This window comes from Anas platyrhynchos, chromosome Z, assembly GCF_047663525.1.
Source record: "Anas platyrhynchos isolate ZD024472 breed Pekin duck chromosome Z, IASCAAS_PekinDuck_T2T, whole genome shotgun sequence".
Classification (NCBI taxonomy): Eukaryota; Metazoa; Chordata; class Aves; order Anseriformes; family Anatidae; genus Anas; species Anas platyrhynchos.
Genome location: NC_092621.1, coordinates 27,400,232 through 27,427,006, shown reverse-complemented (window position 1 = coordinate 27,427,006; position 26,775 = coordinate 27,400,232). Strand labels below are relative to the sequence as shown.

The 26,775-nt window shown below is 43.0% G+C and overlaps 1 protein-coding gene across 3 annotated transcripts; it reads left to right on the top strand.

Moving 5' to 3' along the window:
- Positions 1–12,273: 12,273 nt before the first annotated feature.
- TMEM171 (transmembrane protein 171) lies at positions 12,274–23,766 on the top strand. Of its 3 annotated transcripts, XM_027446866.3 has the most exons (6): positions 12,290–12,624; positions 13,154–13,247; positions 17,964–18,091; positions 18,562–19,259; positions 20,979–21,120; positions 23,428–23,766. In XM_027446866.3, exons 4-6 carry the CDS (start codon positions 18,632–18,634, stop codon positions 23,648–23,650), a joined length of 993 nt encoding a protein of 330 aa, XP_027302667.1. In that variant the 5' UTR covers positions 12,290–12,624; positions 13,154–13,247; positions 17,964–18,091; positions 18,562–18,631; the 3' UTR covers positions 23,651–23,766. The 3 variants fall into 3 exon arrangements, with proteins under 3 accessions (XP_027302668.1, XP_027302667.1, XP_027302666.1); XM_027446867.3 differs by lacking the exons at positions 13,154–13,247; positions 23,428–23,766 and adding an exon at positions 21,592–21,763 and having other exon boundaries at positions 12,274–12,624; XM_027446865.3 differs by lacking the exon at positions 13,154–13,247.
- Positions 23,767–26,775: the final 3,009 nt, after the last annotated feature.

Below are 26,775 nucleotides of genomic sequence, written 5' to 3'. Positions count from 1 at the left end.
TACTGATTTATCTTGCTTATACTTTTGCACTCAAAGCCAGAGAGGTACAATACGATAATAGAACAAAAATATGCCTGTATTACATGTTTGTGAAGTGTTAATTGATTTGCAAGTAATAAGTAGTAGAGATAATGTATGATCTATTTTCTGTACTTTAAAACAACACAAAAAAGATGGAAAGATGATTTCTGCAGAGTTACATCTTTACGAAACTGGAATGCTTGGGAAGATGTCTACAATGTCTTCTGCCTTTACTAAATTGATGTATTTAACTAATTAAGATCAGACAAAACTGCAGATACGTTTGTCAGAAAGATCTTGACTTTGTAGAGATGAGTTAACTTGTAGCTGCTGTCTCTAAATAGTGCCATAAAATGCTATACATTCCCTAACTTCCCTAATAAGCATATATTTTGTTGAGTGCACAGGAAAAAAGTCCACGGCGAGGCTAACAGAATTCTTTCTGACTTACATTTCCCCAGTCATAACAGCAGGCAATTCAAGTACTACTACTTCCACAGTCTGAGAATAGATAACCCCTCAAAGCTTCAAGCACAGGAACAAAGGTTGAAGCTGAACAAATGTATGCTTGTGTCTGTTTCTTCCCCACTAGTCCCACAGTCTGTGTAGTTTAATAAGTAATGACTTATTGAATTGACTTTCTCAGCTGGCTGGATATCATTTCAGTAAGTACCATTCTTGTCATGCTGGCAAATAATAGTCCAAGGGTGGGGTTTGATTGCTATCTTCTGCTGCAAGGCAGGAATGAAGAATGCAAGTGCCCTTTGGCCACTGCCCTGTGGCCAGACCAAGTGGTCCGTCTAGCCCAGGACTCTTGTCTTCAGCAAAGGCAAAAGAATGGACTGTGGCAAGGAGGGCTCATAAGCCATTTCCTTGCTACTCACCCAGCATCCTCTGTTATTGGTTAGGGATGTGAAAGGGTTCAGCTCTGCTCAGTCCTTCCAGCAGTCATTTAGCCCAAAGTGCTGGAGATCGCTGCCCTGGCACTTCTGTTAACATTTGACTTGTTATTGTAAGCCAGTGCCCAGGTACTGCTCACAGCTCCTACAAACTGGATTTATACTGCTCGAGCTGGTTTGTCATTATCTAAGTGTATTATCAGATAGTTTTTCAGGGATAATTGTCTACCTCTACCACTGCCAAATAATATTTAGGTAGTGCATTTGAAGCAGATGAATTATTTGATTATCAACTAGAACAGCATGGAAGTTACAAGTGTAGTGGTTTTTGCCATCCAACTAGCCAGGAAGGTCTTGCATCATGCCAAAAAGCATTACGTTTCAAGTCTTGCATGTTTGAGAAGCTTAAGATAGGCATCTTAATATCTGCATACCTTTTGTTTTCTTGGAATTGCTAGATAATTGGTTTCCATTTCAGTTGCCATGAAAGGGCAAGTTTACTTTAGAGCATGCAAGAAAAAAAATCAGAAATTCCTGTAAGGATAGAGTAAGCTAAAAACAGTCCAAGGTACTAAAGCAGCAAATAGCATACTTACTGTGTAGTGCCCTTGATTGGACTGATTACCAGGCCTCTTAACTGAAAACCTGATTTTTATCTTCAGCTGTGCATATTATTACACTACTACGTATTCCTTCTCAACACTGTGTGACCTCTGTGTTTACTGATGTGTTGATTTTTAAGTTCTTCCTTAGTTAACTCAATACCAATAGATATCATCCCGCCTGTAAAGAATAATCTTAGAAACAAGAGGCAATTCCTGAATTACTTATTAAGAATTTAATATTCAAATGGTGCATTTCCTATATTTGCTTTCACTTCAGTTTGAATCCATTATATCTCTCTTAATTTGGGATGACTGTTTCAATTACTATAACCTAAGGAATCATTTTGTTTGCCAGTGTCTCAGATGTATTTCTTGCTAAAAGCCTTGTTATGTGACTTGGCATTTTTTTATTCTTAGAACTCAGATATTTAAAACACAACAACAAAACAGGATAATAATCATGTCATAAATTACGCCAACTTCACAATTATGGTAACAGTTCAACTCTTCCTCTTAGCATTGCCTGATCTCCCTTCCTGAAGGTCTCATTTCTGCTCCAGCAAGCTATCAGTGGCTATGCATTCAGTGATGGCTCACTTCTGCTCAGTTCTTTCTTCACTGTTGTTAAATGAAGCAGCTGATTTTTGCAATTGCTGATTCCCCCCTCCTGCTTTGCAAATTGATACAACCTTTATATAATATCCATAGCCTCCACTGCCTTCCTTTCCCCTCCCCACTACTGTCATTGCTGGGTTATATCGATAGTCATCAATGATACAGAGTTACTAAGGCTGTCCCAGTGTTACTGCTGATTAGCAAAAAATGATTAGGAAAAGTCACTGTTTGCCACAGGTTGAACAAAAGCCTTCCAAACATGTCTTGTTTCTTAAACGTGTGACTCTAACCTCAACACTAGTTTTTAAACAAAAAATGTGCTGAATTTTACCCTTAAGGAATCATTCTGAACAAAGATTCACCACACCTCCTATTCAAGTCATCAGAAAGGTGAATGTGTGCCTGTACCAAGACATTGCAGGAGCAGCATCCAAAAGTTCACCTTTTCCACTATTCACAGAAGTCTGCCAGCCATTATTTCAGCATCTGGGTCTAATCTTTAGATCTTGCTCATGCATCCAGCAATATCCGTTGTCAGTTTTGTCCTCTTCACTGAAGCTGTGAAGTATGCACATTAATTTATGGTGCCCCAAACTGAGCTCAAAACGGGAGACAGGAGCATGAAGGTCATGGAAAGAAAGAAAAAGAGAACACCATTTGATGTAGCCATCAGAATCATACGCTATACCTCATCTTAAGCTGCCTGGCTGGATGGCACAAGCAAATAGTTCTGACAACCAAGTCACCATTATTTGTGTTCGTTATTTATAATCAATCCAAACTAATATTACGGACAGGTAGTACTTTAAAAGGTCAACTTTTAGATTTTACTGATCCTTATAAAGCAGCAGTCCCATGATTGAAAGGTCTAGAGTAATTAACAACTAAACTGGCTTAGACTACAGCTTCACGATGGGCCAGTTCAACATCCTGGCAGTGCCAAAAGACGGACACCACACTCGTCCACTTCACCCACCACACCTTGCACCAGCTCTGGCATGCATCGTATTGGCCTATGAGTCAACTTAAATCACCAACCAAACATAATGCAAACCCAGGAGAGGGAAACAAAGAAGAGAGGGAGATTGTTGGTAGGTTATCCAGCTGAACCAGCCAGCAGCATGGTGTGGCTAACACTGCACACGGGCATTTCCCCACCCAAAAGCAGAGAAGGGGCAGGGAGTGAGATCTCCCCTTTCAGCTGCAACGCATCATAAGCCTGGCTCTGCTGCTCACTGAGCCACAGCCAGAGAGGGGAACTGAAACAGCTAGCTCAGATGGCAGAATGGGAGACTTTTCTTAATAGTGTCTGTAAAACCAGGAGTTATAAACTATGAGAGGTTGATAAGAAAAGCAAACAAACACAGGGGGTAGGGAAGTCCATGTAGGTAGTTTAACTGAGGGCAATGGAAAGGAGTTTGTTCTGAAAAACAACAAAGATCTTTTAATTTCCACTGTGTTACTGGACCCTTTCTAAATTGAAATACCAGAATCAGTAATAACAAAAAACATTTTTAAAAAAATGTTTAATAGTTATTTTGTCACATTTCTTAAATGACGCCTAGGCTGTGTAGTCACATTGTGAAAATACCTTGCAATCCAGCAGTACCTAAGAAAATGTTAAAAAATCATCAAGCTACATTTTTTAAACCTGCAGATCAGATAAACGACATCCAAGAATTTAGGAAGCTGGATAAGTCACACTATGAACGATTAATTTTCCTTTCAGTGAGCCTTTAAATGGTTGGAAAGTATTAGAAGATTGTAAGAAAGCTAACACTGCATTAGTACTAAAAAAAAAAAAATAATAAAGTCTAAATAATTGTAATGTAGAATTTAGCAAGAAAATTAAAATATAATTAATTAGTATTGGTCATGGATGTACCAAATAAAGGTCTTAAAATAATTCAGGATTAGGTTAAAAATCTGAATCGTAAGGCTGATAGGGTCAAGAGAAGAAAAAAAATATGTAAGATACTGATTTCATAGCACACAACATTTTTGTTCATACCTACAACAATACAAGCACACAATAGATTAAAAACTGAGCCTTAAGGTGTAACAAAAAAAAAGAAATCAAGTGCATTTCTGATCAATTCCTGCAAACTTCATAATGCTCAACATTTTTATCTGATTACCTGAAGTTGAAAAAAAATAAAGGTTTGCAGATGACAAAAGGTACAAAGGATAAACCAGATCTCATTCGTATGCAAATAGTTTGGACCACTTTGACATCACACACAATAGGTGTGAGGAGGCTTTAGGACAAAATGTTCTCTTGCTTTCGGATAACTAAGGACTTTTCTAAACTGTTTTTAAAAGTTATCCAGTGCCACAACTTCTGACTATAAATCTGCAAATCTTCACAGAATCACAAAAGAACTGAGGCTGGAAAGGAACCCCAGAAATCATCAAGCCATTTCACCTGCTCAAAGCATGGGCAAAGACCTGAGTTCTTACCTACTTAATGAACTCCATTGAGATAAAAATGTCATTCTTAACAACAAAAACATCCATCAAAGACTGTTTTGTGGAATCCATCATTCCACCATCTGCCAGTGCAACCTCCTCCGGGCTATATTGGCTTTCCATTAGTTTCCATTGGTTTATTGAGCATATATTTAGCTGCTACTCCTATCTTACTCGTTCTCCCCTTTTCTTTGTGCATACCTGATTGAAGCTCCGTTCTCAACAGCTTCCTTGTGTTTTTCTTCTAAAGAAGAAGCCAATTGCCTGGAGAAGCCTTGGTTTCACTCTCTTGACCTCAGTGGAATAGTGTGGTACATTTTTCACGTCTATGAAATGGAATTTCTGGCATCTTTTACTTCAGCTGGAATGACTGCAAAAAAGACACAGGCTTCTGTGACAGATCTGCCTATATGAAGAGTTTTGGAGACAAAGTTAACTTCAGAGTGACCAGAAGTTCCTGCCAAAAGGTAATTCCTCAGTTTCACTTAGTCCAAACTACCCCACCTACATCCTTTCCTAAATCTCATTCATCCACAGCAGAAGCAACACTCTCTACCCTACATATTAACATGCTTAGATTTTTATTTATTTTTTTTTTTAATTTGGACAGAATGCAATTATGTTGCTTCCTTTTCCAAGAATCTTACTGCAGTCTTCACTCATCTTCTCCCAGTGCGTTAGTGTCTGTCTTACACCCTATGAAGCTCTCATGGAAGATGAAGCTATCTGATGTGACACCAGCCCATATTATGGGATGAAAGGGAAACATTTTTATCCCTTAAATTATAGCTCTATCCACAAAATAGACCTAAATTCTATACACGGCACTGTAGCTAGGTACAGTGCAGAGAAAATACAAATGTGTCTTCAAGAAGCAATCTCCTTGTCACTTTTTTCATATGCCTCTGCTATCTTTATCCAGATAACACAAGTATTATCAAAAACTGCCTGCTTGAAGTCATTCATGGTATAAAACTGTAGACTACTCAGAATAAGGATACAATCAACATCAAGAAATACTTCCTTGTGGCACATATCCCAACTATCTCCATTTCTCTCCACCTCGGGGCGTTCAGAAATTACCTCTGATACCATTCAGAAATTACCTCTGGCCAGAAGCTTCCTGAATAACCAAGAGAAATCTGAGTCTGAGAAATGCCAAGTGCCTGTGGTGCTGCAGAGCCATTTAAATCACTTGACACATGGGGAGACACGTAGTTCACACGTACCATTAGGGTTATAAAAAGGCCTTTCAGCATCAGTTCCGTGAATATGTACATGCAAAGTCATACACTTGCCATGCTCAGAAGAATCAGTAATCCACCTTTCTTCTTTGATTATGATGTCCAAAATATAGGAAAACAAATTTTTAGATTGTACAGAAGTAAAATTTCAGCATCTATATCAAAATAATCAGTTAAAGCAAGTGAAACATTGCCAATAAAATAAAATAAAACACTTCAGGCAAGAAATAGCTAAATAAATATAGCTAAAAAAAAAAAAAAAAAGCTAAATAAATAAATAAATAGATAAAAATGCATCATTGATAGTCAGGTAAGGGTTTTGGCCATGGTTAAGTTAACTTTTCCTGGTTTTTGTTTTGTTTTGCTTTATTACATTAGAGATGGTCTTAACATAATTTCATTTGACCTACTTTAAAGCCAATATGAATATTAAAAAAGCCATGGGACTTGCAAAATGAGTGAAACAGGGCACTAATGGTGTGAGTCTATTTCAGAATATCAAAGCCTGAGGAGTGAACTCAGAGTTTACATGAACATAAGTAGAAAGACAGAACTCTACGTACGGCAACAGCACTCTAAGAGAAAGGTGAACTGAACATGTATACGGCTAACAGGGCTTTATGCTGTATTTTTTGGCTACTTGAAGCACCATTAAACACTACCAGAGATACGCTTTACATGAAAGTGTGTCCAGTGTGATGAAGTTTACAGCCTGGTTTCATCAGCAGGCAAGCTGAACTTTACGTAACTGTTTTTATTTGTCCTCAAAAAACAGCTGATCTGGCACAGTGGAACTCAATGAAATCTGAATTTCCCTACAAAAGTCCTCCTCTCTGAATACTAAGTAGGTGTGTTATAATTAAATTTTTGTTGTTTGAGAGCAACCCTCCTACATGTAATCAGTGGTAACTTAACCATGTGGTTGGTTCATAAAGCAGCAAATTCCACACAGTATCCTCTGCTCTCAAGAGCTTCATAAGCACTAACTAATGCCTGCTCTGATTCACTCTTTACTGCCAAGGCCAGCCCTGAGGAATCCCAGACCCTTGGGACATGAGGGAAACTGTGGAGAAAGGCAAACTTTCTTTTGGCTGGGGAGGATTGGGTTAGAGATCATTTAGGCAAACATCATATTCACAAACCCATGGGCCCGGATGGGACGCACTCACAAGCACTGAGGGAGCTGGCAGATGTTATCAGTACACCACTACCCAACAGCTTTGAAAGGTTGTGGCGCACAGGGGTGGTGCCAGAGGTCTGGAAGAAAGCCGATGTCACGCCAGCCTTCAAAAAGGGCAAGAAGGAGGACTCAGGGAACTACAGGCCAGTCACCCTGCCTCCATCCCTGGACAGGTGATGGAACAGCTCATCCTGGAGGTCTTCTCTAAACATGTGGAGGAAAAGAAGGTGATCAGGAGCAGTCAGCGTGCATTCCCCAAGGGCAAATCATGCTTAACCCATCTGAGAGCCTTCTGTGATGGCATGACTGGCTGGGTAGATGAGGGGAGAGCAGTGGCTGTTGTCTGCCTTGACTTCAGCAAGGCTTTTGACATTGTCTCCCACAGCATCCTGATAGGTAAGCTCAGGAATCGTGTGTTAAGGGAGTGGGCAGTGAGGTGCATTGAGAACCGTCTGGATGGCAGAGCTCAGAGGGCTGTGATCAGCGGCGCAGTCTGGCTGGAGGCCTGTAGCTAGCGGTGTCCCCGGGGGGGTCAGTACTGGGTCCAGAACTGGTCAATTTACTCGTCAGTGGCCTGGATGAAGGCACAGAGTGCGCCCTCAGCATGTTTGGTGATGACACAAAACTGTGAGGTGTGGTACACCAGAGGGCTGTGCCTGGGTGTACCTTCTGCAAGTCCCATTCAGAGAGACCTGGACAGGCCAGAGAGCTTGCAGTGACTTGCCTCCAATACATTGTCCACGTTCCACTTAAAGGCACCTCTCTGGAATAGTCAGGAGTTAGAGTAAAGTTTGTTGAAAAGATGAGCAAGAAGACAGTGATTTCCCTCGAATCACATTCCTGTGCCATTCTCCTGGCAGCATCTAAATCTAAATGCTACCATCAGCAGGTACCTAAATGACACCTCACTTCAACTCTGGGTCTCCCCAGAGTTGGGCAGGGGCACACAATTTCAAAAGCAACACCAACCTGGTACTTCCCCCATCCACAGTCCAGCATGGGCCAGTTTAATTTTTTCAAGTTCCCAGTTTAGGTCCTGGCTGAATCCCACAGATTAGGGACTCCCACATCCATCCTAAATGCCCCAGACACTGAGCTGCTACACGTAGGAAGAGAAAAGATCCACAACAGCATCAGAGCCTCAGCTGTCACTCCAGCACCAGAGGAGCTCATGATTCCCCCAGAAAGGCTGGAAGAAGCGAGAGGGGAGAAGTAGGAAGGGAGGCACCCAAAACGGAATGAAGATTCCCACCTGTATCAGGTTAAAAATGTATTGATTCAAGAATACAGATCCATCTTTGTATCCCACTGTGTTTTCTACCATTCTCCAGGCTTCAGTGCAGGCAGGCGGGCAGCCAGTCGGGGTGTAGGTGCCTGCAGCCAACACCTGCGCCGAGAGGTGCAGCACGTAGCAGCAGGCACAGGGCTGACCTTCATTTCCTCATCCCAGTGCCGTGACTCTTCAGCGCCACAGGTGAGGGGTTGCCTGCACCGCCAGCCGAAGGACCTGCCACACCCTCCTCTTAAAATCCGACTCAGGCACGATAGGCAAACACGACAAATTAAGATGCAGACGTGAGATACTGGGCTACCTCTACAGAGTTACCTGTTTTTTGGTAGGGTCACCGTGTAACCTTTAATTAAATGACCTCTGCTCTCTAAATGTCTTCATTTACAAACAAAAAATGGAGCTGAACAGCCACACATTCACACACTTCTCGGAGGAACAGAGGGAAGGGTGGGAAGGAAGATTTATGGAGAGGCAGTGACAGCCAGACAAATCATGAGCACTCCTGGCTTGCCCAGGCCCTGAAGAAAGCAGCCTTGTCAGTATTTTGTTGGGACTTTTCCAGTTCCTCCTGCAGGAGGGGCATTCACAGGTGAACAGGGTGCGTTGCATGAGCAGAAGGCAGCAGCAGTTGCCTGCTGCTCTGGGAGAAGGGTGTCAATGTCTAGTTCACTCCCACACTTACAGTGCTGCCAGCATGCTGCACTTTTCTGCGACTCTTTTGTAACCATCTGCCAAACAACTGCAAAAGAACAACTATTTCAGGGTTAATTAAGCTGGGTCCAAAAGCTTACTGGCTGTTGGCACTGATGCTTTTGTCCTCAGCCTATAAATTGACAATTCTAATAAAACAATTCTAATAAAACAAGCATCTTTATATCCTTGTGTTTCTAAGTATAGCTCTTTTGAGTCTACCAGAACTTAAATAAACCAAAACACACAGTCCTCAGCTATTCAGCTGAGCTTCAGATTAACTGTGCATGCTGAGTGCTTGCTGTGAACTGGCTGTACAGAACCCAATGGGAGCCGGAGAACTGGGTTTCCCTTGGCTTCTGTGCCATCATTTCGTTTGGTCCACACTGTCACAGTAAGCAAGTTATAATGTATAATGTACAATTTGCTGCACATTACCTCCATGTGTTCTTCAATAGCTCTTGTTTCAAAGCATACCAGTTAAAGGTCGGATTTCACTGAGACAAAGCAAGTAGCACCAGCCTTGATTCAAGGATTTTGTATGGTTTCAGAAAAACAGAACTGAAAAACTCCCAAGCGCGGAGTGAATTATAAACACAGGATGTTTCTCTAGTGGGTGCATTCTCATCAAGCCACATTAGAATAGCCCAGGCTCTCCCACTGTGTTTTCAGATACCTAAATATTTTCTGGAGAGCATATTTAGTGTTTTGAATTGAAGCACAATCTCAGCACATCGTGTATTTTGCATGTATAATCTCAAAAGAGAAAAGATTACTCCAACAGCTGTGATTCTTGTGACCGGTCTCATATTGTTCATAACAAATTAACTTCTCTTCTGCATTGTAGACTTGTAGAAGACAAAACATGCTTAACTTTCCTTACAGTACTTGTCTTCATTTCTAGAGACCCTCCTCATTAGGCAATCAAAATCACGCAAATGACTTTGTCATTTATGTGTGTTAATTTAAAAAATAAACATAAACATAAACATAAACATAAAAATAAAAAGGTGTGTGTAGCAAGTTAGTAATTTTAGTTTGTATTTCATTAGATTATTGCTTTAGTAGTTGCTTCCACCACAACAGCCTTGACTAATTCCCAACCAATACAATGTGAACAACTCTATTTCCCAGCTCACTATCCCAAAATGGTAAATCTGCCTTTTTGGTGCCTTCACAAGTGCTCCTGACTGCAGGCCTGGAAACTGTGTCAAAAGCTGAACACCCTGGTAGTTCTGGGTTTCCTGTCACACTCCAGCTGTGAATGCACTATAGCTTTCCATAGCCCTAGGACTGCTTTCTATGCCAGTCCAAAATACTTTATTTTCTCCATTAGCATCAACTTTTATAACCACTGTCTTACAACCATGTCCAGATTTATACAAAAAACTCTCTCAGTACTTTCTAGTATGGGGAAAATCAGCTTACCTCCACTTTTGCCAAATATTACCACTTGGTATCCAGAAATAAAAAATGCATAACTTATAGTTAAACAGAGTGACTGACTTCCTTTTTTTTTTTTTTTTTTTAAGTTTCCTTTTTTTAATTAAAGAAAATGATTTAATGAATCTGAAATTCCTAATATGTGTTGGTACAAGTATTTACTTAACAGGAAAAGGGAGAGATTTTATAAAACAACAGTGATCCTCTCAGTTGAGGATACCAAACAACTGAAGAAATTTCAGCCTGACAAGACAGTACAGAAATAATCACCACATAATTTATTATTATTACTATTATTAAAGCTCTGTATTCGACAACAATAGAACTAGAATCAGATAATAGAAAACTGTCACATAAACATAATTAATCTCCTCGTGTTAGTGTTGCTACACATCATAAAACAGTCTGACTGCATTTTGATGCTCCTTCTCTTTTTTTTAAGACTTCAGCTTCAGCTTGTGTTCATAACAAATGATGCTCATCTTCTTTTGTTTTCTTCAAGCCATTTTCCCCTTCTTTCTCCTTTACTGAAATACTTCACTCTTCACTGAATACAGAAATAATTACTTCCTAGTCTCTCCTTACTGTGGGATCCTTCACAACAGTGTCTCAGTTTTCACAGCTGATACTTGTCTTCCAGTTGGTGGCAGCTGAGTTGGGACATAAAACATAGAAACAGAGGGTCAATAACATCCAAAAACCTACAACTCTAGAAAACTTGAACCCATCCTTCTCTCTCACACCCTACATGTAACATATTAGTCATACTTAGTAAGTCCCCAGTCTTTGACTTTTCACTCTTAGTTTTCCCTATTTTTAACCCAAACCCAGATCCCCTCCAAAAACATACATATCTCCCCTTCTCTCAGTGTTGTTATCTAGCAAAACTATCTCCCAGCAAACAAGACTTTAACCATTCCCTTTTCCTCCTGCTGTCTATTTCCTGTGCATCATTCTGCCTTTCACTCTTCCTCTCACTTTGACTCACTTTTTGACCAAGCTTCCCTTGTACCTCACTAGCTGCCAGTCTGGGCCTAACCAGTGGAGCAGCTTTAGTCCCGTGGTCATTCAGGTCCAACCACAGCTCCATGCACTTGCAAGTGGCACATCCCCACCTTATCCCTTAGCCCCTTGTCCCCCTGCACGGCTACTCCCACTTTTCTTTGCCTTTCCACCTGAGCCTGCTGTTCACTGTTGTGCTCTCAAGTCTGCTGCCAAAGCCACCTTTCTCCTCCACGCTGCCTGCGCCTAGGAAGCTGGAGAGAAAGCATCTCCTCGCGTCCATTTTCACTGCCTGGACTGACTCACCACTGAGGGAAATCTTTTACTCCTAGGCTTGGCCTATAGGTAATGCCTTGCAACTTCCCCAGAATGCAGAAGTGTGTTTTTTTGTTGTTGTTGTTTGGTTTGGTTTGGTTTGGTTTTGTTTGTTGGTTTGTTTGCTTGCTTGCTTTAACTACAGAATCTCACTGAAATGCCCAGGGTAGGCAGGAGGAGCAGGAAATGTGGCATCACCTTCGTGTCACCCCCTGCAACACCAGGCACATCCAGACCACGAGAAGCAAGGGGAATCCAGCCCCAAAACCCAACACCTCGGGTCAAGGACACACAGAAGGCTGTGACCCAAGGGATCCTGCGATGCCTGGTGTGGCGCAACCCTCCCGGGAGCAAGACTCATCGGCCTCACCCCAAAACCACCCGAATTTCGGGTGTGCGCCAGACACGGGCCACGTACGCAGGGCTGTGGGGGGCGAGCAGCATCCCTCGCAGCCGGGCAGCAAACACAGCGGCGGGGTTTTGGGAAGCCCATCCCAGAGGGAGCTCCTCAGCCTCGGCGGTCGCCTCAGAGCCGCGGGGCGCCTGACATGGCGTCGCCCGCCCCCTCGCCCTCCTCACGCCCCGGGGGGCTGCCGGACCCCCCTCAGGACTAGCGGGGGAGGCTCAGGGAGACCGAGGCGGGGCTCCCGGCACCGGGGGAGGAGGAGGAAGAGGAGAAGAAGGTGGAGAAGGAGGCGGTGCCGCCGCAGCCACCACCAGCAGCGCCGCCGCCGCGCCCCGGGGCGGCTGGACTCAGCCCTGCCCCGCGCCGATGCCGCCCAGGTGCGCGGAGCCGGGCGCAGGTGCTTAAATAGCGGCGGCGGCTGAACAACGTAAGCTGTCCGGCCAGGTAAGGGGCGCTGGGAAGGACAGAGGGAGGGAAGGAAAGATGGAGCGAGCTGCCGGCCGTGCACAGCACCTGCTGCGGTGCGGGGCCGTGCCGCCATGTCGGGGTCCCGCTGCCCCCTGAGGGAGCGGGCGGGAGGGAGGGCGCGAAGATGGCGGGCGGCCCCCGCGCTGAGGACGGGGACGGGGAGGGATGGGGACGGTGCCATGGGGGGACAGCGGCGGCTCCGGCGGGGGGTGCCGGAGGAGGTCTCGTCCTCCTGCTGAGCTCCGTGGGGTGCTGTGTCACCTGGCTGTGCTGCTGTGGTCGCTGTGGGTCCGGCTACCTTCTGCCTCTGACCCACCTGTGGGTCCGCTGCCACCTGGCTCTTGGTGCTACGCGCACGGGCTGCGCTCGCAGGGCATCCTCCTGCCCCTCTGAGATCCCCTCTGGCTTGGGGGAGACAGTGTGAGGTGGGGTCTTTGGTGGGATGGTGCCTTTCCTGAACGGAGTAGAGCGTAATTGCTTTGTCCATGTGTTGGCTGTGTTTTAGTGCCCAAGGGCAGCATCAAGAAACTCGCACGGGAGGGCTCTGGACAGCTTGTGGAGCCTTAGGTCTTCTTGATGGTCACAAGCCTCAAAGATCTGTGAGTCTGCTTGCCTGTGCCTTTTGCCAGTCAATGTCCATCAGATCTGTGTGACAGATCCTCCTAGAACTTGCCATAAACTGTGCTGCCTTGTGTCTGAAGAAAGTCACCTCTGGTTTTAACTGTGTGCTTGGACCTCACATCTATTTATTTTCTACCTAGTCCCCCTCCTGGTGAGAAAACCAGAGCTGCTTCACCCCAGCTCCTGTGTGCTGTGAGTGTTATGTGTAGAAAAAGAACCCTACCTACAGAGGTAAAAGGCTCATTCAGAGCTTTTGCTGCATATGGGTTTTATCCTCACTGTCTGCACGGCACCCAGCCAGTCACCTGCTGAACTGTTCTGCAAGTGTCTGTGGCCATGTGCCCTTCTGAGATCCTTGCATCCAGCCATGGCATCAGTGCAAGGACCCCTTCTCTACCAAAAAGGAAGGGGGACCATTTGTAGACCAGCTCCTATTCTAGCCATTTCTCTCTGTAGCCCACAGGGACTGTAGCTGGCAGCTTCTTAAAGAAGCGTACATGTAGTTGTCTGGCACGGGATAGAAGCCCTGACACGTTGCCAGCTTGTAGTGAGAAGGATCCCTGCTGCACACGTGCCTGGAGACTGTCAGGATTGCCCTGTTTTGTGTAACTTCCTACTGAGGGTGTTTTCCAGCACTCTTCCAGGTGCTTAGTCCTGTCCCACCTTTAACACTCAGAACTAACAGAGTGTTAAACTTCTTACATTGTGAGCTGGTATAATCATTTTGTCAACTCATATTGGTAGAGTTTCTCTCTGTGACATCCACTGAATGCTTGGAGATTGTTTTGTGCAGCCTTTAAATTTTGCAAATCCTTCTTCTGGAATGTCAGATGCTATGTGAGGACAAAGTCAGGCACTAATTAGTCTGCCTATGTATGAGAGCAAATTGGTTAGATTAGCATCTGCAGAGTTGCTAGTGCTGGTAGTGTTACTGTTGCTTGATAGTAGGAAACTGAAAGTACTATCAGGCTAATTGGTATTTGCCCGTACCTACACAAGTGATCAAAAATGGTGTTGGGGTGAGGGGGTTGTACATGGGGGGGAGGGAAGGTGGTAAACTCCAATTTATTTTAGGTTGACCAGCTGTGTGCACAGAAAGATAGTTCTGCTGAGTGTCAAGAGAGCAGTTTAGGGGAGAAATTGTGTTGTGATAATTACAGAAAATGTAATAGGTACAGAGTTGTATGTAAATGGAGAAGGGAGTTATACAAGGAGTGAGAGGCAGAGCAAGAAGAAGGAGAGAGCCCTCTGGAGTTGTGACATGGAAGTTAAACTGAGTAAAGTTTGGCGGTTTTCCCTCCAGTTAGTTTGTCCGATCAGGATTCATGGTTTTACTTGAAACCAGAAGGAAAAAAACATAGAATGGCAGTGGCCTGACTGAGCTTTCTGAGAAGAAATGTCTCCTCATTTCCAACCTAAATGTGTCCTGGTACAAATTGAGGCCATTCCCTCTTGTCCTAAGAGCATGGTCCTTGTGCATGAAAAGATTTGGGTGTATCTGCAAGTGAAATAGCAGAAATAAGGCCTACTCTGGGAGACATAAAACAGAGACAGAAGTGTTTTAATTCTTCCAGTTTTTTGTGTTTTTTTTCCTTTTAATCCTCAGTTCCTGAATTCATATGACTGCATGAGGATATCAAATTGCGTATGGGTAAGGGAGAGTAAGCATATAGCCTTGGTGTTTGCAGTAGAAATCTTAGAAAATCTGAACTCTGAAGGGTCAGACAGAAAGCAACCTGTCCCCTTTTTGTAATCAAAATTTGTATTTTTAAATTCTTTGAGTAGCCCATAATGTGAAAGTTGTATCACAAGTGTTACATGCAGAAATTACAACGTTATTTCCTGTTCTGCATACCTGTCACAGGCCAGGCTTACAAGAGGATAAAGCACTATATCGTTTAAGTTAAGCTCATAACCAGACTTTCCTTATGAGCTACGTTTCCAGTTCCTCCTTCCCTCATACCTAACTGTCTCTACACCATTGAATTTTGTTCCAGCGGTTTCTGACCTGTTACTTCATGTCTGCTTTCAAGCTAGGGGTGAATAGGAAGTGAAAACTCCTCCTTGTCAATATGCATTTGGAGACATCTGATCTTGTGGAAGTATTTCAAACACATAGTCAATATAAGCCGTGCTTCTTGAAACACAAGAAATATGGCTTAATCTTTCATTGGGTTTGCTATTAAAATTTGATGGTAGCACAAATGAAAATTTGTCTGCCCTTGGATTTTGCAGCATAAAATCTGTGGCTTTCATCTTCAAAGCCACAACAGACTGTTCCAAATGTTCCTTCTTTTGTGGCCTGTGAGAATTAAGAAAATATGCACATGCTTCATTTCTAATGTGTGTTTTAACTTAATCTCATAACAACAAGATTAGTGGAAGAGAAACAGGCACTGTGTTGGAGCAAAGAGAACAAATCTCTGGATTTTTCTTTTCAAGGACTAAACACTTGATTTTTTTTTCTACTCCACATTGTTTCCTTTTGTCCTAATTTTCTTGTACTTATTTCCATATTTTCTTCCCTAGAGGGAATTGCAAAGAAAGCATTCAGACTTTTCTCTAATTATAGTGTATTGCTGTTATAATGGTTAATGTGCCTCAACAGAAAAACATCTCAAGACAGTTGTGTCTAAAACTGGGCTTTGTGTGTTTTTGTATTTCAGAGGCCCTTTACTCAGTTTAGTACCCTTGTAGGTCAATAACTCTGAACCAGCTCAAATCAATTATGAAAATGAGGAACAATTCTAGTCATCAGGGAGCAGAGGTAATTATTAGGAAAAAAAAGTAATTTAGGAAGGACCAGTGAAATTGAGGAAGGAGTGACCAACCTAATTATTTTCTCTGTTCATAAATATATCCATCAAATTGGCATGCAATATTAGAAGTATGCTTGGGTGAAGGTCTTCAGCCTTTCAGTACCTAAAGGGGACCTACAGAAAAGCTGGGGAGGGACTCTTTGTTAGGGAGTGTGGTGATAGGACAAGGGGGAATGGCTTTAAACTAAAAGAGGTTAGATCCAGATTAGGTATAAGGAGGAAATTCTTCCAGAGTGGTGAGGCCCTGCCACAGGTTTCCCAGAGGAGCTGTGGATGCCCCTTCCCTAGAGGCGTTCAAGGCCAGGCTGGATGGGGTTTGGGCAACCTGGTGGGAGGTGTCCCTGCCTGTGTAAGGGGGCTGGATCTAGGTGGTGGTTAAGGCCCCTTCCAACCCAAACCGTTCTGTGATAAGGGAGCCCCCGCTAGCAGTTTTTCAAACTGTTCATAGTAAAGAGAAGTTATTCTCAGAATATGGAAGAAATACTTAGCATAGCTTATGAATGAACTGACCAGAGTAACGTGTTCTATTAAGGCCCGTCCCTTACTTGTGCTGCTTGCGATGGCCAGACAGGAGACTGCTTCCTGCAGTGGTCGTCCTGCTGCTGTGGAGCAGCCTGCTTCCTTGCCCTCCAGGTCTTGTGCTCGCTGTGCCTTGTCACCAGCACGCTCTCTGCCTTCTCCTATGCTGCTGGAGGTCCTGTCTGATGTTCAGTAGATCTAGTAACTTCATGTGTATATCTGTTCACCCCTTTCTTTAAGTGGGATTCTGCTCTTACAAGTTAAGTGACTCAATAGATTGCCTTATATTGCAGACAGATAATTAGATAATTATGTATTTGAGTGACTAGTGGGTTTTATGGTTATGTTTTGTTTTCATCCCAGTGGGGCACTGCAGTTACTGGGGAGTGACACGGAGCTTGTTGTGGCTGACACATGTTCAACAGTTTGCTTCCAGAAATCACAGAATACTTTGTTTTTCTTGTGGAATAGCTGTTGTTGAGACATTTGTAAGGAGGAGTCCGTCTAACTTGTAGCTTCCAGTTGTCTCAGTTCATAGCAGGGCAGTAGAGGAGATGCTGAAGATTACCTGAAACAGCAAATTAAGCCAGTTACCTGCTTCCATTTTTGACAAACTGCTCCAGTCTGATGTCCTTTGTGGTATTTCCAAGTCACAGACAGTCCTGGGAGACTACTGGTGCAGGGAAGAGAGCGGTGCTGAAACACTGCAGTATGGGCAGGATCAAGTGCCTCCTGCTCCCAGTAGGAGACTGTTTTCTCATGGTGCATCTGGACTTGTGATTTTTCCAGTCTGAAATTCCCCGTGGTTTCAGGTTAGCTCATGATAGATGGTATCTGCTTGGACGGATCCCAGTGGTTGCAGCTGTCAACCTGACCCCTGTGTCAGAGCGGTGCAAACTTCCCTGTTAGTAATGACATAAGTGAATTTTTTTCTAGAGTTCACTGAATGGCACTCTGTCCTAATTTTCATTCAGGCTTTCCCTGCTCTGGTATGTCAACATCAGCAGATTGTTGTCTGCATGCACAAAACTGTTACTGGCCTCAGCACTAGCTTCTGTGTTCTGGTTACTTCTGAATCTGAACTCCCACAGGCTGATAAGGTCCAGAAGCCTTCTGGGAGCCTGTGTTGTAAAAACCAGATCCTGAGAGAACCCTGGTGTCTGTGTGATCATCGCGTCACAGGAGCCACCTTTGTTACTTCTCTTCAAAGCTTTCTTAGAGTGTAGACAAAGAATTTGGAAACCGGGAAGGTTGAAAGGAAGTGTGGGAGCGATACATGTACCAGCTCTGGTTATGGAATCGGTGAAACTTGAAGTACAATATTTAACATGGCTTTTTTTTTTTGTTAATTTTCAGAACGGAACCAAAAATCCTCTATGTACTTGCTCTTGTGGTTAAGTAGGACAGGAAGGTGACTTAGGGAGAGAAGCTGCAAAGTCTCTAGTGGCTGTGGAAAAAGAAACAAGATGTACATGCTTTGAAAGGTACGTATTAGAAGATTTACTTGGTAAAAAGGGCCAGTAGTCATCTAAACTCAATTTCATTAAGGTTATTGCTTTCAACACTTGTCACTTCCTACCATATGCTACAGGAATTTCTCCTAGCTTTGTGTTCAAGGGGAAGTTAACGTCACCTTGTTCCAAGTATTCAGTCTTTGATGTTAATGTCCCCTTAATCATAAGACTGTATTTCTAAAGAAATAGTTCATTAGTTGTAAATCAGCAATTGTGGGGTGTTACAATTGTTTTCAGCCTAACTCTAAAGTAAGTTTTGACCCATTGCCTGTATTCAACGGCAACAAACTTCGTTAGGCCCTTCATACCATGATGGCATTACTGCAAAACAGAAAATATACTAAAAGCATGCAATTCAAATAGGTTGAGGAGCAGTAAATACTATGTAGCTAGTCCTGCTATTTTTTATTCTTCTGATTTGTGTATTTTCATATTTACAGATTGATTGTAATTTTCTGCCACTGAATGCCAGCAGGAAAAAGAAAATATCTGCTTGATTATTGAGTTGTAATGCCTCCAGTGGCTGTTCCTGCACCAGGAGATGAAAGAAATAATGGACAACATGAGAAAGTTACTTTTTTCTTCTTTGTTTTTGGAGCAGTCTTTCTCTGTGCTGGATTTCTGCTTTTAGTCTTTATTCTACAGTCATGCCCATATGAAACCTTCACTGACTGTAATGGGGTTCTTAAGGCTTCTGGGCCTGTGCTGGTTGTAGCTGGCTTGGTTTTTGTTTTATTGGCAAAATCAAGGGCCAGGCTGCATATAAGACAAAGACAATTGCAAAATGAGCAAGTATATGGCCTTGTTTTCTGTCGAGGGAGCTGTCAGTTTGCCCAGTTTCTCATCTTTGGATTCCTATTTTTGACGAGTGGAACGCTAATTAGTATCCTGGGCATTTGGGTTCCTGGCTGCAGCCCTGGTTGGCACAGTGTACTGCTCAACCAGACTCACAGTTCTGATGTGAACCTCCAGGGCTGTGGGTTCCTGTCGCTTCAAATCTTGGGGCCAATGATTGTGTTTACTGGGTTGTGTTTCTTCGTGATAGCTCATGTTAAAAAACAAAACTTCGGTCTCAGCGAAGGGTCTATTGAAAGTGAAGAACATCCTCAGAGCACTGAATATTTTCAAGTTACAGCAGGTGGGTAAATGTGTGAACTTCTAATGTGAGCTTGCTTTCTTTCCACTAATGGCTTATTTGTTTATGAATATTACTTGTTTGGGCTATAGGCATGTTGTTTCTGTTCTGTCCAAACAGACAAAGTGGAGTCTTAGAGTTTAAGTTGCTTTGTCTTTTGTTTTTTGTACAATCACTCCAATTACCTTTTTCACAATGAGAGAACGTCTTAGCATTAAAAGCAGCATCTGATTGTCTATGACAAAAAAAAAAAAACAAAAACACATAGTCTGGCACAAATGAATCTAATTTCACTTCCTTTCCCAAAGAGTGTAGCTGACAGTGTAAATCATAGGTCTAATGACTTCTGTGACTATATTTGAGACTTGCATGTATTTTAGCCTGGAGATCTGAACCCCCTAAGCAGGAGAGTCTGATTTATAAGTCTTGTATTGTATTCCCCTGAATAATGGCCAGATCTTGCAGTTAATCTCTTTCTGATGAAAGATGCTTCTGTTAATTGCAGAATATACTGTGTTTAAATAGTTTATTAGGAGGAAATGCTGTGATCCTGAGTATCACTCTAATTTTAAAGCCACATGAATACATTGTATACATAGATTATTCTGATAACTCTAGTTCTCAGGAAGGATTGATGGGTCAATCATAGTATTGCTCAACTGTAATCTGACAGGACTTGAGGTCCATTATGCACAACTCTTGGCCTTCTGTCTGTCAAATTAATATACTGACCTGTAGCCTGATTATAGCTCAGAGAATGTGAGGGTTTAGCATCAGTTTTCCAGCCACTAGAATAAATGAAAGGGGCATAGAGAAAAATCAGATTAATTTATTGCCTTTAAAAAACAAAACTAGTGGATTCCTTTTACGCTTCCATCAGAGAGTAAAACTCAAAGGTAGAACAATGAGGCCTGACTGACACAGTCACCACTGTGGCAGAATGTCACTCCACTAGGTAACACCCCTTGCCTTACTCAGTGTCTGCAATGCTCCCTGACGTGTCCCTGCAAGCTGCAAAGAAAGAAGTGCCAGGCTGCAGTGAATGTCTGTATAAATTATTCAAGCTCAGTGACTGATACAAACTTTGTATTTAGAAAAGAATCCTGAAATATGAAATTGAAATTGGCAGGTACGCTACACAGTACATTTAATACTGAATTATTTATCTACAGCTTTGTGGTACTTGTGTTAATAGTGTGCCTGAGTAACTTTGTAGGGAAACTGTCAAGGTACTCAAAATCAGCATGAAGTAGTAATCAGAACCACTCATGACTCAAATGCTTTGTTTTAGCAGTGAAATAGATACGGGCAGATTCATAAAACTTCTGTTTTAGATACATGAGGAAAAACAATTGTCTACCCTTAAATTGAGTCAATAGTAACTGTGGGCTTTGTATTTCCAGTTTCTGAAGACAACCAACAGCAAAGAGGTTTATCTCATAGCTGGAAAACCACCCACCGGAGTTCTCTAAATGAATTCTTCCATCTATGAATATGCTGTGTCTTCAGTCAGAAACAGTATTACCCCAAAATACATCCCCAGTGTATTTCTGCAGCTCAGAATATATAATAATCTACATGTAGGGTTACTGCACTCTATGTTAAAAGGTAGACAAGTAAAAATACTGTAATCTAAAAGACAGGAGATGTTCTAGGATACATTTAGGGAAAAAAAGGGGTGCTTATTTTTTCAGAGACAGTAATTGGTGTTTTTTCCCCTAGTTGATGCAACAATGGTATTCCCACCTCCACCACCACCTTATTTTGCTGACCCTATGTCACCATCTGTAACACCTTGTCTTATGTCAAGTGGCTTTCCTGCAAGTGAAAATCCTCCACCATACGAATCCATCTTCAACGATGGGTAAGACTGTTTTCTTGTCTGTTTTTGGAAATGACATTTCTCAAGGTATTCAACACATGTTCTTAAATAACTGTAAATTAACTCTCTCTGCTAGGCACTACAAACTTTTCTACTCTATTGCTTAACTACAAATACCTTATTTACTTATTTACTGGCACAAATATCCTACTATAAAAGAGGAGTTGGGAATCACACTACCAAGTGTCTTCCATAAGGGTTAAAATTTAAGTTTTATTAATGAAATTAACTTGTGACAATCTTAAATTAGTGGCCTTATTTAGCTATTGCTAGGTCAGATTACTTCCATAGACTCACCAAGAGAAGGTGACCCTGCCAGACTTTAGGAAGGTTCCGTAGAACCAGTGTGATGAACACTTCATGACACCTGTCCAGAGGTCCCATGACCCTGGGAGTGGCACTTTAATGTATACCGTGCTCCCTGTGACTCTTGTTTCTCTGCCTTGTGGAAAGGCCCTTGCTGGTCTGCCCTGTTCCTGCTGTGACTGACAGCGTGGTGAGACAGAAGGATGCCTTGATACTGTGGAAGAAGAGCAGGAGACTCCAGGGAGCTTTAAAAGGAGGCTGCAATGCCAGCTTCATCACAAGGTGTTGTACCTTGCCCATGTAACTACTTCCCTATGCCTTGAGCAGAGTGTGATTTACTAGATGCTGCCACCACCAGGCCTAGGTAGCAAGAATAGCTGATTGAAGAGTCTCCTGCATTATACGCATTTTCAGGGACATTTCCCCCCATGGGTTGCTATCAAGGGTGAAAGAGGTTGCTGCAAGGCCACATACCAGGAGCTTCAACCAGGTCTGGCCAAAAGCTAGATACCATATACCCAATTTATTCTCAGGCCCTTAACGATCCAGGACTGAGGAGGTTTTACCCTTTGGAAGGGCCAATGAGTTTGGTTTTAATCTGTGGGTCAGTAGTTTGCATGAGTCTTGTTCAATGGGATGCCTCTGGTCTACAAGACTATGCAGTATATGAAGCACCATCACTGCAGGAGTCCCTGTACTCCAGATTTCTCTGTTCACATGAGGTAGTGAGTTCCATGACCAGCTGTATTAGCCGTGTCTGGTATCAATTCTACATCAGAATTCTTCTATCTTCACCTTGAAGCAAGCAAGCACAAACCCTTTTCATGTCCGAAGACCTAAGTGCCACAGAGGAGGAGGAGGCTTGTGTTAGAATGGTGCTTACTCCTTCCTGCTTATCACACTGTGAAGTTGTCAGTGGCTTCTTTCACTCCTAAACATACATATTCAGTGGACAAGAGGGGATGGCCTCAAGTTGTGCCAGGGTAGGTTTAGGTTGGAGATTAGGAGACATTTCTTCTCAGAAAGAGCAGTCAGGCATTGGAATGGGTTGCCTGGTGGAGTCATTGTCACTGGGTTATGTAAGGAAAGGTTGGATGTGATTTAGTGGATGATATTGGTGATAGGGGGACAGCTGGACAAGATGATCTTGGAGGTCTTTCTCAATCTTAATGATTCTATGAATGCTGTTACTGGGGATGAGGTGACTATGCTCAGTGTTTCCACACTGAATGCGGAATTGGTGGGGATATGGATGTACACACAAAACTACAAGTTGGCTCTGGGAGCAAGGCATAAAGAATGAGGAGTTCTTCCCTTGTCTTGGGAAGCAGCGGAAGCAATATGCGGAGGGCCACCTCCAGGGTGAGTTGAGCAGCATGCTGGAATAGTGTGGATGCAACCAATTGGGATCTAGCTGTGATGGTTAGATGGAAGCACTGACTACTTGACTGCTCTCCTTGACTTCTGCTGAACTTAGTAGTCTGGTGTCCTGTTGCTTCTGTTTCTCTGGCTCTGAGCAGGAATGCTACTTATGTCCTGACGGGTTGCTGGAAGGCTTATAAAAATTCAAATTTCCTTTCATTTAAGGTCTCAAGCAGCTAGGGATTCCTATTTTAGTGATGCAATTCTAAGTCTAGTAACAGTCTTTCGTAAGAGAAGAGAATAGACTGGTAGACTGCAAAAAGGAAGATACATTTGGAGCAAAGGATCAAAAGATTTAGTAAGACTGCCCTACCAAAAACAGCTAATACCCATAAGCCAGGCTGTGATGTGAATTAGAAAGGAGCTTGTTTGCCCTTCCATCTGAAGTAATCAAATTTTTGAGTCATAATGTAACACATAGTATGAAATCCTAAGTTCTTCGCTTCAGGGGTTTTCAGGGAGTGTGTGTGTACATGTATGTTCATGTAAGTCAAGAGTAACTTCACTTTTCACTTGCTATAGAGTAATGAGCTGTATTAATATATGGTTTTGTTTTTACAGAGCACAATTTGCAGATGATGATAGAACAGTTGCTGCTAGAGACTATGAAGCTGCATGTACAATTTCTGGATACAGTTCACTTTCAGATATCTTACCAATGTTCCCCATGTCTCTCTCCTCTGAATCACTTCCAGAATATGAAGACAAAGTATCAGTAACAAGTAATGAATGTTCTCTGACATCTTCATCTGTTTCCCTAACCACATTGGACACCAGCTCGTAGAGGACTGTCAGCTAGATTCCACTTTTAAATGAAATTGCACTCAGCTTTATGACTTTTGACTCAGATTTATGACTTTTTGACTAATTACATTTTCTAATAAAAGCACTAATATTGTCTGTCTGATCTTTTCATTAACAAGAACAAATCATGAGTTTTTGCTTCAAGAAATACAAGATAATTTTGGGCTTCTGAGTGAATATTATGAAGTGATTTAGTTTACTGAAACAATGACAAATGTTCATCTTGTTCTGCTACAGTTTCAGTTTCTATATTTAGTTCTTCTTTCTATAAAAGAGGCAGTAAGTAACGACAAACTTCTTTTACTTTAATTAAAATCTGTTCAGAGCTTCAAAGAAGAAATCATTAAGAAGTGCTTTTATTTCTATTTCTTTATAACTTTTGTGGAAAATACTTCCTTTCAGTCACTGACTGTTTTCTGAGAGCATCACCCATAGACATCTTTAAGATGGGGAGCCAATATGTTATAGAGAAATTAAGTGGTTACCTTTTCATCTGTCTAGTAACAACCCCTACACAGTTTAATTTAGACCCTCTCTGGTCCTTATGTAAGTATAATCCCCCTGAAAATCAGTTTTAGCCAGCAGTTAAAAGCCCTAAGGCAAGACAGGATAGTTAATAGGCTGTCAGTTTAACTGTGGCAATGACTGACTTCAGGGGCATTATACTACTATTAAATATCATCATTTACAGTTTATACAAGCAGTACTGATTAACTTTATGAGAATAAGTATTTTCCACAATCAGGCATTATTGACCAGCTCCTGCAGGAGATGCTATTTCATGGAAATGCATAGGGCACATGTTTTTAACTGACACAGCTCTTTCCTGACCTCTCAGAAATGCAGCCTTCTTCTGGCTCATCTGTCTGTAATTGAAATGTTTGGTTATAGGAGATGATAATTCACAAGGGAGTTGCTTCTGATCTTTGTGTCTTGACTTGACATGAAACCTGTTGTAACCTCCTAGTTTGAGAAAAAGAGACCTGCAATGGAAGGTGGCAAAGTTTCTATTGGGGCTCCACTCAGTAGGATGTAATGTTTTTTCCCTGTCTGGGCAGCTGAACTCTGCCACAACTCCTAAAAGAAGTGGGAGAAAATACAATGGAAAGGGCTCAGGCATTGAGGTAAAGACAGGAACGTCATTCATCAATTATCACATGCAAAAGGGGTTGTGCAGAGGGAGATTACTATGATGTATTGCCTATCACTGGTAGACTAGAACAGTGTGAAACTAAATGCAAACTACAACTACCTTCTCCTCAGCCACCCTCTTCTACTTCCTACCCCTGAGCAGTGTAGATGAATGGGGCTGTGGTCAGTCCCTAACATTTTGTCTCCACCACTCCTTCACAGTCACTCTTTTCCCCTGCTCCCCATGGGGTCCGTCCCATGGGATGCCATCCTTCCTGAACTGATCCTGTGGGGGCTGCCCACAGGCAGCAGCTCTTCAAGCACTGCTGCCACACGGCTCTGTCCCACGGGGTCCATCCATGCCCCAGGAGCAAACTGCTCCAGCACGGGTCCCCCATGGGTGGGGGCAGCTCCCCCCCAGACCCCCTGCTCCTGCGTGGGCTCCTCTCCACGGGCTGCCGCTCCGGCCCGGGGCCTGCTCCTGCGGGGGCTCTCCATGGGCCGCAGCCTCCTCCAGGCCACATCCACCTGCTCCACCGGGGGCTCCTCCACCCATGGGGGGGCTGCAGCGTGGAGATCTGCTCCATGGGGGACCCATGGGCTGCAGGGGGACAGCCTGCTCCACCAGGGGCCTCTCCACAGGCCACAGGGGAACTGCTGCTGCCTGCCTGCAGCACCTCCTGCCCTCCTGCTGCATTCACCTGGGGGCTGCAGGGCTGGTGCTCACTCCTCTCTCCCAGCTGCTGTAGCACACCATTTTCCCTTCCTTAAATCTGCACTCACAGAGGCCCAACCAGCATTGCTCCCTGGCACATCTGTCCAGCAGCAGATCCCTTTTGGAGCCATCTGGAGCCGGCTCTGCTCTGACATGGGGCAGCTGCAGTCCCCTTCCTACCAAAACTTTGCCATGTAAACCCTATTCATGTGGTAAACATTACTGGTGTTAAAACAGCTTGCAAGAGTGGTCTCTGTCTTGTTCAGCTGAGTCTCTGAACGCTTGTGTGCTGTGGGACCCCAACCAAACAGGATTTGTGTTCTACCCTGATGAATTTCAGGGAACCTGTCACAGAATGCTAAGCTTTAATTAGGCACTCAAGTTCCCTCCTGTGCCTAGGGAAAGGCAATTGCCTCATATTTCCTATGACCATGCAGAGTACTCACCAGCAGAGTACTTCAGGGAGATATTTACTAACTCCTGCATTTGGCCATTTATTTACACCTTTGTGTCGTCATTCACTGTCATGCTGGGGCAGCAATTTTGCAGCAACACACACACACCACACCAACAAAGACAATGATGGGGAAGTACATTCAGCCAGCAATACAGCTGAAAACCAGTCAGTGAGGCAGGTGTACTTAGCCAGTGACAGAGATGAGGGAGTTATACATGTACATGCAGAGGAATGACCAAGCACAGCACAGAGAGGGTTTTAATATGTGGAAGTTGGTTACGCTGGTGTGACTCAGCCATGGGACATGTCCACGTGAAGAAGGGGAGCCACAAAGCCAGCAGGTTTTTTTTGTTCTTTCCTCCTTCCATTGATTTTTTTAAAGTAGTAAATTTTTAAAGGACACGGTTCCACAAATGCCATCTATAATCCAAGCTATCACCTAATGTCTTGCTGTGTTTGCTTTTTCTTTTTCAGTGTGTTTCTTACCTGTTTCTTAACAGTGGTGCCCACTGCCCTGTGTGACTTGTGCATACAAAATCTTGTGCGTGTCAAAGGAGTTTGTCTCTGGATCTGTCATGATATTATATAGAGGGTACAGAAGATGAAGTATTTTACCTTAAAGGTCATGTGCAAATAAAGGCCCATGTTGGCTTTTTGCTGTTGTCTGAATTACAAATGAACACTCACTCATTTCCCTAGAAGGTTAAAAATCAAAGAGTGATTAATCTAAACAGACATAAATCGTTAATATATCCTTTCTTCTTTTTTTTTTTTTTTTTCTTCTTTAAAAAATGCAGGCAAC

Excerpts from the sequence above, each read along its gene's own strand:
- TMEM171 (XM_027446865.3), top strand. The coding sequence starts at position 18,632 with ATGCCTCCAGTGGCTGTTCCTGCACCAGGAGATGAAAGAAATAATGGA. Across the intron at positions 19,260-20,978 it reads ATATTTTCAAGTTACAGCAG|TTGATGCAACAATGGTATTC; the intron begins GTGGGTAAATGT and ends TTTTTCCCCTAG. Across the intron at positions 21,121-23,427 it reads GAATCCATCTTCAACGATGG|AGCACAATTTGCAGATGATG; the intron begins GTAAGACTGTTT and ends TTGTTTTTACAG.